Source organism: Calonectris borealis, chromosome 19 (genome assembly GCF_964195595.1).
Source record: "Calonectris borealis chromosome 19, bCalBor7.hap1.2, whole genome shotgun sequence".
Lineage (NCBI taxonomy): Eukaryota > Metazoa > Chordata > Aves > Procellariiformes > Procellariidae > Calonectris > Calonectris borealis.
The window spans coordinates 7,678,355-7,695,651 of NC_134330.1; the positions used below are offsets into that span (position 1 = coordinate 7,678,355).

The 17,297-nt window shown below is 46.1% G+C and overlaps 2 protein-coding genes, 1 long non-coding RNA gene and 1 other non-coding gene across 4 annotated transcripts; 2 read left to right on the forward strand and 2 right to left on the reverse strand.

The window, feature by feature from the left end:
• Positions 1–860: 860 nt before the first annotated feature.
• LOC142090643 (schlafen family member 13-like) lies at positions 861–7,786 on the reverse strand. Its single transcript, XM_075168861.1, has 7 exons — positions 7,666–7,786; positions 7,375–7,567; positions 5,003–6,129; positions 4,105–4,233; positions 3,572–3,646; positions 2,042–2,768; positions 861–1,747 (listed from the first exon to the last, which is right to left on the reverse strand). The coding sequence occupies exons 3-7, from the start codon at positions 6,120–6,122 to the stop codon at positions 952–954; spliced, it is 2,847 nt and encodes a 948-aa protein (XP_075024962.1). The 5' UTR covers positions 6,123–6,129; positions 7,375–7,567; positions 7,666–7,786; the 3' UTR covers positions 861–951.
• A 2,278-nt stretch (positions 7,787–10,064) lies between these two features.
• LOC142090646 (uncharacterized) lies at positions 10,065–12,506 on the forward strand. The gene is made up of 2 exons (XR_012676616.1): positions 10,065–11,157; positions 12,111–12,506. It is a non-coding gene; the product is annotated as an uncharacterized LOC142090646 (long non-coding RNA).
• Positions 11,442–11,539, forward strand: LOC142090800 (Z30 small nucleolar RNA). Its single transcript, XR_012676639.1, has one exon. It is a non-coding gene; the product is annotated as a Z30 small nucleolar RNA (small nucleolar RNA).
• PEX12 (peroxisomal biogenesis factor 12) lies at positions 12,272–17,292 on the reverse strand. Its single transcript, XM_075168864.1, has 3 exons — positions 17,083–17,292; positions 16,215–16,759; positions 12,272–15,549 (listed from the first exon to the last, which is right to left on the reverse strand). The coding sequence occupies exons 1-3, from the start codon at positions 17,206–17,208 to the stop codon at positions 15,150–15,152; spliced, it is 1,071 nt and encodes a 356-aa protein (XP_075024965.1). The 5' UTR covers positions 17,209–17,292; the 3' UTR covers positions 12,272–15,149.
• Positions 17,293–17,297: the final 5 nt, after the last annotated feature.

Sequence of the window (17,297 nt, forward strand, 5' to 3'; positions counted from 1 at the left end):
CAGCTTTGCGTCATACCCAGGAAGCTGGAGTAATCGGTAGGACAGGCTGGATTTTCACCACTTGCAAACTATCCAGTGCTGCTCAAATGAACGTGCAAAGTCACCATGAAAGGCTGTACGAGGAGGTGGCACTAATGGGTTAAGCTGAGGTTCACAGCAGGGCACAGTGTTTGGCTCAACAGGAAATGTTGCAAATCTCTCATGTATGGAAGGAGCAGAATGAGAAGCAAACACACCAGTTGGTCATCACAATAAACTTTATTATATAAACGTTTACATTCACATGATAGGCATGGCATGATTAAGTGTTGAGGTTTGGGGGTTATGAAAGGAACCATGGGGATAGTCTTTCCTTGTATGTTGATTAAGGGAAAAAAAAAAATGGAAAGTGCCTCTAGCCTCCTGAAGTTAGAAAAGCAAGAATTTGTAAGGTAATACATTTGACAACCTAAAGGTAAATTTTAAAGGTAACTTTATTTGGAGGGTGATTCTAGCTGTGTACAATGTCTTCTCCTTCTTGTAACCACATTCGCTAAAATCACTGGTGCTTTATAATCGCACTAGGAGGATATCAGACTGCTCTTCCAAACCAAATGAACCACACAATATGGTTTGTTTTCAACCAGCCTTCAATTTTGGATTCCTAGTTTTAGGAATTTTGGATCTGTCTTTCAAAAGTACTTTGCATTTAACTCTATACAGAGTTTTATCTAAGCAGCATGTCTGAAACTGAGACAAAAAATGCCATTGGTATCTAAGGGCAGTTATGCCAAGTTTTCATTCTCCCACTAAAGCTTCTCTTTGGAGCAACTGGGTTCTTCTAACCCATACTGACTGTTGTTGAAATTGAGTGGGGAAGCTACTTCTGTAAAAGCCATTTACTTGTATTTCAAACATATATAGCCATTGACCTATCAGGACCTTGTTGGGATCCCATAGAGTTACCTATCTCTATTTATCATAAACAAACAAGTGTAGATTTAAATTAGCTCTGGATGCTACACAGACCAATATATTGTTAAAAATTTTTCCATAAAATGGAAAGAATGGAGGAATAATACCAAACACAATGCTTCTTTCTAAGCCAGAGAAACGACGGATGCTGTCAAGAATAGCGTGCTCCTGTAGCCCTCCCTCCATTTTCCTTAATGATATATTTGTTTTTGACTTCCTCATTTCTGATGCTAGTATTCCATAGTATGATTTTACTGCTTCATCACTGTAGCACAGAACAGCAATATCTTTCTCGGAGTAACCGTTTTTAAGGTATGTACGACAACGTTCTGCCACGTACTTCGCTATTGTATTTCTGTCTAGTATGCGATTTATTTCAACACAGCCTTGCACAGCATGAGCACATGTGGCTCCGCGTAATAACTTTTCCAAACGTTGGCTGGGAATATTTAGGGTAGTGCTCTTTACAATCATTTCCATGTTTCCTTTTAGATAGTGATAGATACTGTTAGCATTACGAACCACTTTGGTTAGTGACTCAACAGGATCATGCCGTGTTGCTTGTGGAAGACCAGTTGGGAAGCAGTGACTTGTCTGTAAGTAGTCCAAGAAAATCCAGAAAAAGCCGGGCTCAGGGAGATCTGGTGATGAAGTTAGAGTCCAGGCTTTTTTGTACCAATCACCGTCCCCAGCTTGGAAATTCTGTGCTTCATCAATTATTATGTGCTTCACATTATCAAAGATTCTGTTCAAAAAGGCTGCTCTTGTCACAGCTTGGCAAATGTTTTTCTGCCTACAGAAGAGATACAAGTAGATTAAAAACAATCTCTGCGTTGCAAACTACTGGTTATACTTGATCAGAACAAAGTGAATGCCCATGATATTGAAGTTATATTTGTTAGTAGATGCTCAGGATGTCGAGAAAAGAATTTGAGCCTTACTAAAAACGCATCCCAACTACATACTTCAAACACTGCAATGGTGGTGGACCAAATAGCATACCAAATATACTAATCCGTACTCAGCTATTTAAAAATGCTGGTGAAATAACAGGATGTTGAAATGAAGAATTGGAGGAAATACTTACCGCACAAAATCTCTCAAAGGCTGGTTCTCACATATATAAAGAACTTCCTCTTTTGTGCACTGCTGCATAATTCTTATTTTCTCTATGATCTTCAGGGCCACTATAGTTTTTCCTGTTCCAGGTAGACCATAAACATACAGCTGCTTAGTTTTGTGAAGATTTTCTGACAGCAGCTGGTATTGTTTGATGGTCAAGAGGTTCAAAAACTCAGAACCAACACGGTCACTTAAAAAGGACTTGAAAGTCAGCAGAGCTACTGTGAGAGCACGCAAGAGGGCCTTCAAGTTGCCACTGTTGATTAGGCTGTAGTTTTGGGGATACATTTCTTGAATATTCAGATCCCATTCTTTTCCACAGTTAATTTGGGGAGGCAAAGTCAGTAGCTTTGGTATTACACACAATTTGTGAATATAGCCCCCAGTGTTGACTAATTTCTCCTTCAGCCTCCAGGCTATGCGTCTTGAGTATTCAAACAAATCCTTTGAGATATGTTGCTTACAGATTGTATAGAGGATAGGTGGCCTAAACTTGGCTATTAGGAGAACATCACAAATTATGTCTTGGTTTTCTGGCAAGCCGACCTCGACAGCCCAGCTTCTGGAAAATATCAGAACTCCCTCAGAAAGCTGCTTCAATTGATTTTCCATTAAAATATCCAACCCTGGATGCTCCTGGAGAAGATCTTTACTGAGTTTTTCTGGAGTATATATTATGCTGTGGGATCTCGCTAACAAGGCAAAGCAGAAGAAACAGTTAGTGTTAGTATAAGATATGCAAATCCAGCCCTCTGAAATGATTCTGTGGGAATTAATGTTGGTGAAAGGCTACAAATTCAGACCATAGCTGCCTGAAATACTTTTTTTGCTTCTTCAAAATTTTCCTTAACCCCCACCAGTGGGGGTCATGATGGCTGCATCTGGCTTAAGGTGGACTTTGGGGAGACAGATGGCAATATGGTAGCTAAGGGCTGTTGGGCGTAGGGACCCAGATGTCTTGCTGATATGCAAATATGACTATAAGTCAATCATCTTACTCTATAAATAGTGGGCTGCCCAGGGCCCATTGAGCTCTCCTACACGGCAGGGCTGCATGCCAGGATCTCCCCTTGAGTAGGGGCACCTCTCAAGGTTACTCCTCCAGGTTGAGAGAATCCTTATCGCATCAGATATTCGATAAGTGAATTAGGAATAAGCGCACTGAAACTTTGTCTTAGCTAAGTGATGTAAAGGATTGATTGCGCATATATAATCCCTTAGACATAAGTCATTGACCAAGTCCAGGACTAAGTTTGGATACAGCCGCACCTAGACTCCTCTAAGGGAAGGTGTTTAGAATGCAAGGGGGTCCACTCTGAACCTCATGACTCAACGGGAGGGTCTCCCTAACGGTTTTATCTGACCCTGTCCTCTATGCAGTAAATAATCAAGTGTACCTTGCCATCGAATCTTGTTAAACCACCGTTGTGTTTACCATTGAACTTTGTTAACGCACTGTCTTATATCAATAAACATATTGCTGCTTCTCTCTTACCAGTGAAGTGCATCTCTCTCTCCACAACATCATCTCCTACACAGGACCTGCTGTTGCCAACCTTGCTTAGGAGACCTGCCGAGTAAACAAAGAAACGATAACGGCCCCCGACACCTGGCTGATCTTGCAATGCCACAGAAAATTCAGACTGTAACCGGCACCAGACTCTGCACTCTGGTCCCAACCCAGTCACCTTCTATATTTACATTGGGCTGATTCCAAGTGACCTTCTCCTCCCATCTCCCATTTTTCACCGGATTGCGAAAAGACGTTGGCATGGCTGTGCTCGGTCCTCAGAGAAGTTCAACTAGCTGAGCTCCGTCATGTACACATATCAATAGCTGGCGGAAGATCAGTCCTTGGGGAAGGGGGTCATCAGGCATTTTAATGCAATGTTGCTGTCAGATCTGCAGACTATTTCCATCTCTTTCACCTGTTTAAAGAATGTCTTCAAACTCATCTTTGACTTTGACCATACCATTGAGATTCATGTTGTAAACCTATCAGGCAGTGAAAGCAATGTGCAGACCTACCTGGAAACAGTTGCTCACAAAGTTCATCAACACTGTCAAGGCCCCGATGTGAATAAACTGGCTTGGCAAGAGGGGGCCCGTCTGTCAGACTGAGCTCTAGCCTAAAGGTCTCAGAAAACTTTGAAAGATCTGGAAAAAAAGAAATAAAAACATGTGATACAGCATGAGCATTTGCTGTCCCTCAGTGCAAGAGCCACAAGCTGTCCTCATGCCGGTTTTAAATCTTTTGCTCTTCTTTAAAATAACAAATGCAATGCATAGACAGAAACCTTGCAACTCACGTGGACAGCAGCTGATTAGCAACAGAAAGGGCTCAGGACATGGACCATGGAGCTGCTCTTGGTTTCCTTATCTCATTAGCTGCTGTTTTGACCTCTAACTCTGTTAGTGTTACCCCTTTCTCTTCCCAAGAATTGGCCAGCGAACAATTTATCTGTCCATAGCTCTCTGCTCATTAGACTGGCAGCAGCAGTGGAGAATGCCCCTAAAAAGCAGGAGGGAGAGCATAGATTAAGCCTGAAAGCAAATGGCAATTTGCAAATGGCAATTGACATCGACTATGGCAATTATGTAACGAGCCACGTGCACTGAGGTCTAACCTCAAAAGCTGAGGCATGGAGAGCTCATACTGCAAGAGCAGGCACTAACATTGACATTAATTAGCTGCTAGTCACCACCACCTATTGCAGCCTGACGCAAGCATTAAGGAATGTAAGCAGCAGAAAGACAGGTATTTAGCAAGGACCTGAAGCAGTCAAACTGGTTGGTTTGGTCAGGCCCCCAAAGAACACTGAACAGCAGGTAAGACTATCTAAGGCAAACAATACTGCCGGGCCAGGAGCAAGAAAATAAAAGGAAATATCGAAAATGGAAAGGGATTGTCCTGGCTGTTTTGGACCTGGATCAGCAGCGGTCATCCACGCAGCCCACTCATTCGCGCTCAGTCTCCTGATGGTGCTGCCTTCCACTAGCCACGAGTCCGGGTCTTCGGAAAACACGACGCAAGTAAATGGCTGAATCTTCACAGCGCAGACGTAGCCACAGTGATCCCCAGCCTCACCGTATACTTTGAAGATTTTGTGTTCGTACCTTATGTTGTGTATATTTCCACTCTCGCAGAAATGGAAGAGGGTTAATTTGTTTTGAATGGAATTGATTAGGAGACTTAATTTTTCAAGGCCCTTATCATCACTGCTGAATCCCTCCACTCTGCCGTTATCATTCACACCGATCCATAAATACCCGCCGCCTGCGTTTGCAAATCCAGCGATATACTGAGGTAAGATCTCTTTGACACGAGTCAAAAAATTTTCACTTGCATAGTGCTTAAATTCCACGTCTCCTGACTCTGTGAAAGTCAATGTCTCTCCATGTCGCAGTTGGTCCCTATTAAACAACTCGGCAACAGTCTTATTTATAATATCTGTGCCTCCTTCTTCAATATCTGTGCCTCCTTCAATATCTGTGCCTTCTGTCTTCCTGATTTTAGCAGGATGTTGGCTAAGCTCGCTCCTGGCTTCATTTTGCTTTTCTTTAAGGAACACAAAAGCTTGGGAAGGGTTCAGGTGGGAAAGAGAAGAACCAGATTTTGCATGCAATCCCGTACTCAGGCTACAGATACGTGGCTTTGCACTTGTAGAGGTTGTGTTCCCACTGCTCCAGGTTTTAATAAAAATCAAAAGGTAATTATCTTGCTGTTCAAAGTCCAGGTATTTTCTCCAGCCTGGAAACCAAAGAAGAGACTTAAAATTCTCTTCTAAATCTTGTCCGATGTTATCTCTCTTTAAGTTGTAGTTTTCATTTTCAATCTCTACTTTGACGACACCTCCTCCAGAGTTCAGCAAGGCACACACTGCACAGGTAAGGGTGTATTTTTGATCTTGTTTTGAATTTTTTGGCATCTTTTTTCTTGCTTTTTCACCAAAACATGTTTTTCCAACACACAAAACTACTTCAGGATACTTTGTTGCTAAGTTAACCCAGACCTTCTGCTGTTCTTGATCGTCTTCAAGAGCCATTCTGGGCCTGAAACAATTGTAAAAAAATTCCTTACCATTTATGCTGAAACATAATCTTCCAAGGATTTCCAGAACCATTAGCTAAACAGTGGCCATCTTTTGAAAAATAAATACACCGAGTCACAAAGATGAGAGCAACAGGAATTTTCCTCCACTTCCAAAACAGAGTGCTTGCTTAAAACCCAGATTTGTTCCCAGTGCCCAGGTGTGTATTTTTCTGCTCTTAAGCATGAGGGGATGTAGGGACCTTGCTGCCATCTGTCCCTTCGAACACAGAAGCAGCCTCAAATAGTTTCTCTACAGCCAGGCTCGTTACTCCCTTCAACACCATCCCCTTACATATTCCTAGACTGCATGCGCCCTCCTCCTCCCCTGTAATGACTTAGAAAAGGCTGTGCTAAGCCTCACCTCGATCTTAAGAATCCAGTAATCTTACCGATTAATAATCAATAAATAATAACAACTGACCCTTCTACATTCAGCTCTATTTGGCCACCCTTGCTAGTAAGGCGGCTGAATCTTGGCTGATTGCCACTTGGCACTTGGACTGCAGGCAAATCTGTTGAAATGGTGGCAAACTGCATCTGCATCACATTGAAGCCAATTCCTTAAAATGAAATCCAGCCCCCTTGCCACAAAACACATCTGTGGTACAAAAGCACTTGGAAATAAATGAAAGCATGTCTAGAAGAGATCTCGCCTGTGACAGGAGCGCAACTTATTTCCAGTAGCACAGATTTGCCTTCCGTGTGGCCAAATATTAAGCCAGAGAGCTGCAGGGCACAAAAACTCCAACATGCATCTCCTCCAGATCCGATAGAGGAGACAAGTTTCCTGCCTTGTCTGCCTCTCCTCTGAGTTAGCTCTGCTGAGGAACGTCACTCTGCTCCTTGTAGCTTTGAGTTATGGTACAACTAAAGCAGCAAGGATGTTATAGTGGGCTAATTTTGCTACCAGGCAGAGGAATTTTCCCATCCAGTTCCAAGAGCCCCCCTCTAGCTTGCTGCAACAGGACAACCTGGCTGACTGCTGAGATCTCAGACTCCCCTGGTGTAACAGAGAAAAGGACTCACCCACCTCTTCTTCTTAGCTCTGGGCTAAAACGTCAATATTTAAATCAATTTTAAATCCTTAAATAGTCAAGTCCCAGAATGATGCGCAGCAGAAATGGGGTACAAAGCATCTGGAGCGTGTTACCTGTTTTCTCCTCTGCCCCCTCCCTCTATTAAAATCTAGAAGAAACAAAACTTACTTTGTTGCCGGTTTCACTTCCTCTCAGCTGGTTTTTTCTTCTCCTCTGTGGTTCCTGTGATGAAGCACCAGTGTCCACAGACTTTTCTGGATCTTTCTAGCTCTACTTGAAGTTCAAAACCGGTTTTTGCTGGGAGCCCGGCCCCCTGGAGCTATTACTTCCCTCCCCCTGGCACTTTTCCGGTGGCCAAAGCCTATCAGAGGAAAGAGACAATTAAAAAAATCAGTTTAGAAGAAATTCCCCGAGTTACAGCGTTTACATACGTCACTGCTGAAAATACGTCACACTTACATACGTTCAGTCTGAAAAGTTGGTGTTCCATTAAGCTCCATTAAAGAGCTGCAAAGTCAGAGATACAGTTCTGGAAGCTGGGAAGCAGGATAGCAAGCTAGAAAGTCCCGTGCAGAAGATATGGTCTGCATATCTTCATTTGCAACATTTGCAATATGAGATTCAATTTTCGTACCTTTTTGTACTGACAAAGCACACTAAAGCTGATAATTTTATACTGAAATCATGCCCATATACAACTTTCAGCTGAAATAATTAAAGTTATGGGTTAAAACTGTCTCATAACTTTTCCCCATGAAAGTGATCCATACAGGGGGCCACTTTAGAGCCTCCCTCCTTTGGGCAAAATTCCGGCAAAGGCACTGAGATTGGGGCAATACTGAGAGCACTGTGAACAGGGAAGGTTGTGGGCTTGACCGCAAAGCCTTGAGAAGCCTCATGCAGCGGTGGATGAGTGTGCCCTGGGTATCGGCTCAACGAAGTTGTGTATTTTTTTGAGGGGAGATGAGAGAAAATGAAATAGTGTGGAAAAAGAGCAAGCTAGCGCTAGACTGCGGAAACTTGCTGAACAGGAAGGAAATAGAAACATGTTTGTGGGCAGGATTACAGCTTCATGTACAAAGTAAAAATGCTTTTCAGCTTTTGATTCCATGCTGCATAAAAGGGAGTCTCCTGCTCAACCCCCCTTCCTTGCTTTGCCCCTTGTCTCCTCCTTTCTCTTCATCTCCCTCCAGACTCCATTCTGATGTCCCGGGCTCCTCTTCATTCGTTACAAAGTACAGTTTTTCCCAGTTGAATTTTCCACGGTGCCCACCACCAGTTACTGAAGACTCCCCTACCTTCCTTGCAGATTTCTCCTCTGTAGGCTCTGCAGTCAGAATGAAACCCGCAGGTGCATGGGTGGGTTAAAAAGCTTTTATTTCTTGAACTCCGAGTCTCCCTACGTACTTACTATGTCACGGGGCTGTCTCTGCCCCTCAGATTGGATCCTCCTCTTGATCCTGCACAGAAAGGCCCCCGGCAGGGTCAGAAACCCCCTCCCCAGGAAAACCACGTGAAACACACCTCCCCAGCAGGAATGTGTGTTACACAGGGAATTCTTGCAAACTGCTGCCCATCAGAAGGAACCGAGTTACTGCTTTAAAACAACAGGATGAATTTACCCCTCTAGCCTTAAGCAAGCGTTTTATTTTAACTTCTATATTAAATCATGATACTTTTCCTTCCAAAGCACCTTCTGTTCAATTGTTGGAATAGTTTTATTTCTTACACTTTTTCTTTTTGTTCGTTTTATTTCTTCCCTCTTTGTTTTTTCCTAATTGTTTTCACGGTGATACCCCACTCATCACGCTGCCCCTTGTCGTGGAGCCGTTGCTACACCACATGGAGCCGGGAGACCCGGGCCCTCAGGACTTCACGGCGTTTGAGGCAGTGACTTATCACCGCCCTCTGCCTCGGTTCGGCAAGTCGTTGTCGCTGAGGAAACGGCAGAGAGAAAGCGAAACGGCTCCAGCGGCGGCTGCCGCAAAGGGAAGGCCGCGTACCGCCGGAGGGCCGGGTCTCCCCACCCTCTCAGGCCTCCTCAGGGCGGGAACCGCTCGCGCCGCGCCGAGCTCCGCTAACGCGCTTTCCTATTGCGCGCCCACCCGGCCTCGTCGGCAGTGCCGCGCGCTGCCATTGGCTGCTAGCCACGGGGGGGTGGGACAAAGGCGGGCAGCTCCGCCTCGGCGTGGCTGGGCCTGCGTGAGCGCGGGTGCGGGGGGCTGAGGGTGCAGGGGTAGAGGCCCTGAGGTGCCTGGGGGGTGAGGAGGGGCTGGGGGGCCCAGGGTAGGGCAGCTGAGGGGTCGGGGTGTGGGGGGCCGGGGCCAGAGAGGCTGAGGGGGGGTGAACCCGACCGAGGGGCTGAAGGGGTGTGGGAGTGATGAGCAGGGCGGGGGGAGGATATCTGAGGGCTAGGGGGATGCAGGGGGCTGAGCAGGGCAGGGGTGAGGCATTAGGAGCTGAGGGGGTTGGGTGGACAGGGGTGGAGGATCTGGGGACTGCAAGGGGCCGGGGGAGGGAATGCAGGGAGGGAGATGGGAAATAGGGTGCAAATGGGTGGCATGAGGGAAGGGCTAGATCAAAATAGGCCTCTGGATCCTTGGAAAGCCACTGACTTCAGAAACATTTAAGGTATGACAGTTTTTTTCCTCTTGGTTTTGCCTGGTACTGGCTCTCCTTGACCTTGGAATTCCAGTTTGTGACCTATCTTCCCTAGCTCCAGCTTGGTTCTATCAGACATGTCACCCTCCTCCCTTCCTTTGCTCCCCTGCTAAATGTGCTTCATCCCCTTGTTATCTGTAACAGTAGGAGATAGATGACATGCCTGAGGGACAGGATGCCATCCAGAGTGACCTGCACCTGGGTCGGGGCAAGCCCTGGCATCAACACAGGCAGTGGGATGGAGGGATGGAGAGCAGCCCTGCCGAGAAGGACTTGGGGGTACCGGTGGAGGAGAAGCTGGACACGAGCCGGCAATGTGCGCTGGCAGCCCCGAAGGCCAACCCTATCCTGGGCTGCATCACCAGCAGCGTGGCCGGCAGGGCGAGGGAGGGGATTCTGCCCCTCTGCTCTGCTCTGGGGAGACCCCCCCTGCAGTGCTGCGTCCAGCTTGGGGGTCCTCAGCACAAGAAGGACGTGGACCTGTTGGAGCGGGTCCAGAGGAGGCCATGAAGATGATCAGGAGATGGAACGCCTCTTCTATGAAGAAAGGCTGAAAGAGCTGGGGTTATTCAGCCTGGGGAAGAGAAGGCTTTGGGGAGACCTTATTGCGGCCTTTCAGTACTTAACGGGGGCTTATAAGACAGATGGGGAGAGGCTTTTTAGCAGGGCCTGTTGTGACAGGACAAGGGGGAATGGTTTTAAACTAAAAGAGGGGAGATTTAGACTAGATATAAGGAAGAAATTTTTTACGCTGAGGGCGGTGAGACACTGGCACAGGTTGCCCAGAGAGGTGGTAGATGCCCCATCCCTGGGAACATTCAAGGTCAGGTTGGACGGGGCTCTGAGCAACTTGATCGAGTTGAAGATGTCCCTGCCCACGGCAGGGGGGTTGGACTAGATGAGTTTTAAAGGTCCCTTCCAATCCAAACTATTCTACGATAAGGAGAAAAAAACCAAACCCTTAATTCATGGATGAGCATAAAACTTAAACCAGCTCTTTACCTGTTGCATGCTTGCAGATCAGCCAAAGCTTTAATTAATGCCTATGTGAAGTCTCTTCTGCCTTGTGGGGTGGCAATAAGAGGGACTAATGTATATAGATGTGTCAGAAGGAAAAAGAGGGGTTTTGCTGGCTTAGCCAATGGTGTTTGGGAAGGGGAAATGGAAAGCTTTTGCCAGTTACTCTACCAACATGGCTTTGTCATGCACACAGCTGAACAAACAAGCTCTGGAGAGACTACGTAGTGATGGTGCAAAGTACCACCTCCTCCGTGCTGCTGTGCGACAGAGGTGAGTACACGAATGTGGAAAGAGCAACTTGGGGCTCAGTTTTTCAGGCTTTTAACAGCCACTCCTGCCTCATCTCCCAAGGGTCAGTGTTAACTTGCTGCAAACTGTCCTGTAGAAAGCCATGTGATCCTGAAAAGAATTAACCCAGAACCCAAGTTAATCTGTATTTGTTGGGAGTGGGGAGATGCGTGTTTGTTTGCCTTTTCCTCTAGAAAAAAAACCTTTTCTGTTCTAGTTCCTGACTTGGGAGCAAGTTCCTTATTGAATGGAAATAAATTTGCCCAAAGCAATGATGAGCGAAGTATAGTCTGAACTGGTATTGCTGAGACTTTGTGTCTTTGCTCTGACCAGGGAATGATCACGTAATCTTCTCTCTGAGCTTATTTAGGCTAAGCTCATCTAGAGTAAACAGCTTTGCTGCTTCTTGAAACTTTTTGATGCACCCTAAAAAATACTGAAAAAAATATTAAGTATTTTTAGCAATTTCTTTTACTGGCAGAAAAACAAAACCTTGATTTGAAAAGTGAGTAGTGCAAATACTTGTTTGGATTTGTGTATCTTGCCGCAATGCTGGGTTTAGTACTGAGCTTGCAGTAAGAGGGGTTTCTTGTTTTTTCTCCTATGTGCGACATGGCTTACGAAACTCCAGATCCTCTGCCGCTGTATCTTCTCCATTTGTAAATGCAATGCAGACTCCGTAAAATGGCGTTTGAGCTGTCTGTCCTGTAGGCACCTCATTAGCAGTTGGTTCAGCTGTATGCTCATCTAGCGATTGCCAGCACGGAGGCAGGAGTATTTTCGGAAGCGAGTTGCGGTGTCGCGCCTGGCTCTGGTGCTCTGCTTTGGATGAAGTGCAGCTCTTCGGCGGGCGGGGGGGAAAAGGCTGGGCTAATCAAGCAAGTACAGGAAAAGATACGGAGCTATTCTCTAATCTAGTTCTTATTCTCTTCCAGGTCTTGGTGACAGCTTTACATTCATTTCTCTCTTCCTGCGGAGAAGGAAACTTCTGTGGGGAGTATGTACCTAGGAGTACAGTTAGGTGGTTTTCTCTTTAACAGGAGAAGCCACGTGGTCTCTATTTAGGAAGTAGGGAAAGTAACTCACTTGCTAATGCAAGAGTGTCTAGATGAGTTGTGAATGTGGCTTAGGTTCACTAAGCATTTTTTAAAAGTCAAGTTCTGACAGTAATGAATTGGGCAACTCCAGTGCTGCTGTTACGTTGATGTAGTTGTGTTAAGCAATAGAACAAAGCATCCTGAATGCATATATGATACATGACTGTATAGAAGTCACAAATTAGTATGTAAGTCCAAAGGTTGATTTAATAAAGTTGGTGTTCCTTGAAAAAATCTTTTCTTGTCTATCTTTAGACCATCATGGCTTTAATAACATTATTACAGTTAAAAAGCAGATAAAAGGTAATGTTTGTATAACCCAAATCAGTTTCGCAGCTTTTGTTTTAGACAATAAACCCAATAAACAGGTATGTATTTGGCTACTAAGGACAGGAGGGTTAGAAGCAGCAGTCAAATCCAAGTTGGTATTCTGCAGCCATCTGCAGGAACACTAATAAAATCTGCCAGGTAACTGCTGAGCCTGTCACCATTGCGGGCTTAATGCCTGTTAGTCAGCTGGGCATTAAAGAGCAATTTAACATTCAAAAGAGTAATTACAGCTGTTCAGAACTGTGAGGCTTAGATGTGGGTGGTTCTGTGCAGGTCTCAGAGCTGCCGAGGAGTTGGCCCAATCTAAGTTTGGCAGGGACCGGGTGTTGTGCAGTGTGGCGTGGGCGGGCGGGCATCTGGTGGCCATTCTGGGGAGACGAAGAGAGATTAACCCTGGGAGAAGGAGGTGGAGGCCCTGGAGCAGCATGCGTGCAGGCAACTTGGTTGTGCTGTTGGCAGTCAGTGAATCCTTCTGGATTAGTGGGGAGGATGGTGCAGAACTTGCCAAGAGCTCTGCAGTGCTGGCGGGTGAGTCAGCATCGGTCAGTCTTCTGTCCCAGCTCTGCCCAGCTTCTCACTGAGCAGCAGACAGATAATTTGGAAAGTATAGGAAGGATAAAAGGAAAATAAACGTATCCTGAAGCTGAATCGTCAGTCAAATCCTTCAGTCCTTATTTAATGAGCAGTTGCACTAGAGTCAACGGGACAATCAGGCTGCCTGTCTGATCAGACACGTTACTGTAAGACCATGCAGCAGCAGTGGAGCATCTCGGATGCTGTTTTTTTCACAGAGGTGATGATCTCTGCGTATGTAGCAAAACTGATGTAGCAAGTGATGTGAATTAATATCCAGCCCAAAGCCAGCTATGCTAAAAGTGATTTGAAATCTCAGAAAATCTCACACCTTGATGTGATTTCTTTTCCAGTAAGGTGTGTGTGCTCTTACTGGTTTTCTAAAGGAAGAGAGGTGTCTTTATGGATCCGATAACTACTTGAGAAAGGAGAAATGAGAGTTTTTATTATTGTTCCATAGTGGTATAGATAGAAGAATCTGGAAGTTGTATAGACATAAGACAAGCATCAAGGACGAATCTCATTTGTTACAATAGGTGTTTTCCAGAGCATCTTTGGGAGGATGCAAATTACTGTATTTTTCCACGTTATTCAATAACCTTGCTATCTTGCCTACAGATGAGGGACGATATTAGAGATTTTTATCTTCTGAAGCACAGCTAAAGTAGGGGGAAAATGAGATGACCAGTTCAGTGGATTAAACATTAGAACATCTCTCTTAATCTGGAAAGACCTTGTACTTTGTGCAGCAAACTTTGCTCTTCGTATTCTATAAAGCAAATCACCGTGATGTCTGGAGTAGCTAACTGCTGCTCCCTAGAGCCGAGTCAGGAAAAAAACCTTCCATCGTGAGAAATCAGGTGTTGAGCGAGAACCAGCCATAATGTCACACACGTCTTCTTTTCTCCTCTCCAATGAAAAGATGCTTTCTTACGATATGAATGTGCTACATGGTTGGGACTGGAATAATTGCAACGTCATACTTAAATCAAACATAGACATTAAAGATTCCCAGCCTACAAAATACTAATCTTATATCCATTATCATAATCTGCAAAGATGAAAGCAGCTTTAGTCTAGTCTCCCCTATGTAAACAGAGCCCCTAGAGGAGCAAGCTGTTTTTCCAATCCTCAGAAAAGAAGTAAGTTAGGTTCTCAATCAAGAAAGAATTTTGCTTTATAAAAGCAGATAATAACAGATTCAAAGACTTATTTAACAAAAACAACTCTCATCAATTGGCACAGTTGCTGCTTTAATCTGGTTTCTCATTTTTCTTCCTTGTGCAGAAAACGTAATCTTCCTCTTGTATCCTTGTTTGTACACATCACCCCTTGTTCCTTAAAAAAAAGTCTTAATCTAGAACCGTTGATGGGAATTAGGGGTGTGATGTTCTCAATTCAAAGGTGAGTAGCCTGAAAACGCAGGGGGACTCTTAAGAATAGCATGATCAGAGGAGAGGTTTAAGCCTGTCTCTACCTCTTTGACAAGCACTGGTGCCAGAGCTCGCCCCGGGCAGCACGAGCGCCTGGGAAGCTGCTAAGGGAGGAATAACTCACCCAGAGAATTTTCCCTACCTCTTTAATTTGCTGGCTCATGCCCTCAAGCAGGACTTTTACCAGGGATGCTCTTTGATCCTAACATCTGCATTCTTCTTATCCAAATCAATGTTTCTTCCCTTTTGGTTGTCTTTGAAGGCATTTCTGTGCTGGCTGACAGATTGTGGCTGTCCGATCCCTCTGAAACTGTCTCAGGATGTTTGAACAGCTAATAAACAAAGGGGAGAGCCTTACCAGAATTCACAAAGGCAGCAAAGCTCTGATGCGCCATCAAGTTCAAAGGAGCTTTAGAGCTCACTGATGAGCTGTAGTGGTCAAAAGTCTTCTGTGGGATGTAAGAAGGGGTGAATTTAGGCTCACTGCTGCCCAGCTGCTAGCCTCAGAGACGTATCCCTCTGAAAGCACGGGGCAGCCTTTTCAGCTCTCGGGAGAGTACAGTTTGACAAGGTGCTGCAGCTCTGTGGCGTAGCCTGTGATCGGGCAGCGCTGGTGAGTCTTCACGTAACTGTACACACAGCGGTAGCAAAACACAAAGCCGGACGTGGACAGGGCCGTGGCATTGACGCGGATTTTGCGGCACAGAGGGCACACGGTCTTCAGTTTGGGTAAGAGAGCTGAGCCGGCCCCGTGGTCGAGGTGCACGGGGGGTGGAGGAGTCGGGAGCGCTGTCAGAGATTTGATCGTCTCTTGGTTTTCTGAGGAGTACCACCAGTCCAGGAACTGGAGGAAGAACACACTGACGGACAGCCCGGTGGACAGGGAGAAGGCAATGCCACCCAACGCTTTCCTCACTGCTGACTGCACTTGTGTTTTAATGCTGTAGCAGAGAGAGAAAGTATGGAGAAATTGTTACTACTGCACATTTGTCCATCTGTAAACCATGGCAAAAAGGACTTGGGGAGTAAGTCACTGCTTTATACAGCTTCTTAATGCTAAGGGAGTTGGTCAATGTATCCCATGTTTGTAATGAGGCATCTGCTAGGATGTTTCTCCCAGATTTTTTGTATTTTAACAAAGCTTCAAGTCCTGTTTTGTTCAGAAGTCTAAATTGGAAGAGTTTGCATTGAGGGGACCTGGACCACAGTGCATTTCACTAATGGATCATAATTTTACAGGACATTAAGTGTGGTCATGACTAGCTGCTGCTCGGAACAATCAAAGAGCTAAGTTTCGGTCCTTTTAGCAATATTGTTGCAGTCTACTTCTCTTGTTAGAAAAATGCAGGTGAACACTGAACAGGATAAAGGCTGGAGTGCCAAGCTCCCCCAACATTGCAATTTTATTACCACAAAATCTCATGAAGCTAATCCCTGCTACTTATTTCCTTATTTACATGAACTATATACCCTTTTTGGAGCACATTTTGCTAGAGGTAAACTTTATCTTGAAGAATTTCTGGAGAACAAGACAGTTTTACCTGCAGCATCAGCTCCAAATTAATGCACCCGCAGAACCCTCTAGCTAAGCCATGTTCTGACATACCTGTGTGTTTGATCTGAGGTGGCTCCAGCCAATTTCTTCTCCAGGGCTTGGATATCCTCTGCTGTCAGTCTGACGAGGCGAACGCCAGCCAGCCGCAGCATGGGTGAATGATGCTGAGCTTTCCCGAGGATATAGCACAGTTGCTGGATAAAAAACCAGCCCTCCCAGGTCATGTTTACAAAGGGGTAGGCAGCTAGAAAGGCTCTGTAAAAGCGCTTCCATGTCGATGATGGAGGGTGGATGGAGTACTCATCCTCTTCCCTCAGGCTGGACACCAGTTTCTCTAGCTTTCCTTTCAGGTAAGGAACAAGAACCAGCAAGAGGAGAGACTTCCAGTGCTGCCTCTTTGGCAGGCCAGCAGTGGCCAGAGGTTGCTGTCTGCAATCTCCTATCGGTATCCTCTTTAAGCTATAGAAGTTTTCAGAAAAGGAAGCGCTGCACCTGGCCAGATAGTGCTGCTGGAGCAGCAAATCCAGAAAGACGTAGATCTCATCAAACCAGTGCCAGAGGAAGCCGTATCGGCCAGGATTAGACTCAGCAAGCACCTACCGAAAGGGACACAAAACGGAAGGAACTGAAAGTGGAGGAAAGTGCTAAATTACAGTAGCTATAAATCATGCCTCCAGTTGATAAAGCGAGCTGGGTGGGTCAAAACTGTTACGCTAGCTTGTGAGCGTGGCCAGAGGTAAACGCTGGCGATGAACGGCTCAGCACGGAGCCGGGCAGCCTCTCCAGGTCCCTCTCTGCAGCAGCTTCCCCACAGACTGTTCACCTCAGGACCGCTCACCTCAGTGTGAGCTCCCCACAGGCCTGCAGGGAGGAGGACGCCGCCGGCCCCTCCTCTCCTCCCCTCGCCTTCGCCCCTTACCTTGACCAGGTGCTGCAGGGCGGGTTTCACGGCGGCCATCAGGCTGTCCTGGGCCACCGCCTCGAAGATGGAGGGCCGGTTGTCGCCGGCCGAGGCGGCCGTGAGGTGAGCGCCGAGCTCCGCCATGGCGCCGGCTGCGCCCCGCCCTGTCGCCAGGGGGAGCCCCCGCCCTGCCCCGCAGGGCACCCGCCTGGCGCAGCGGAGCACCGCCCCCC

Bases quoted from the DNA above. Each gene is read 5' to 3' on its own strand.
- PEX12 (XM_075168864.1), bottom strand. From the start codon at position 17,208: ATGGCGGAGCTCGGCGCTCACCTCACGGCCGCCTCGGCCGGCGACAAC. The intron at 16,760-17,082 runs GTAAGGGGCGAA...CCCTTTCGGTAG, and splicing joins CCCTGCAGCACCTGGTCAAG to GTGCTTGCTGAGTCTAATCC. The intron at 15,550-16,214 runs GTATGTCAGAAC...TCTCTGCTACAG, and splicing joins ACCTCAGATCAAACACACAG to CATTAAAACACAAGTGCAGT.
- LOC142090643 (XM_075168861.1), bottom strand. From the start codon at position 6,122: ATGGCTCTTGAAGACGATCAAGAACAGCAGAAGGTCTGGGTTAACTTA. The intron at 4,234-5,002 runs GTCCAAAACAGC...CTTTTTTTCCAG, and splicing joins GATGACCGCTGCTGATCCAG to ATCTTTCAAAGTTTTCTGAG. The intron at 2,769-3,571 runs GTAAGAGAGAAG...TTGCCTTGTTAG, and splicing joins GAGAGAGATGCACTTCACTG to CGAGATCCCACAGCATAATA.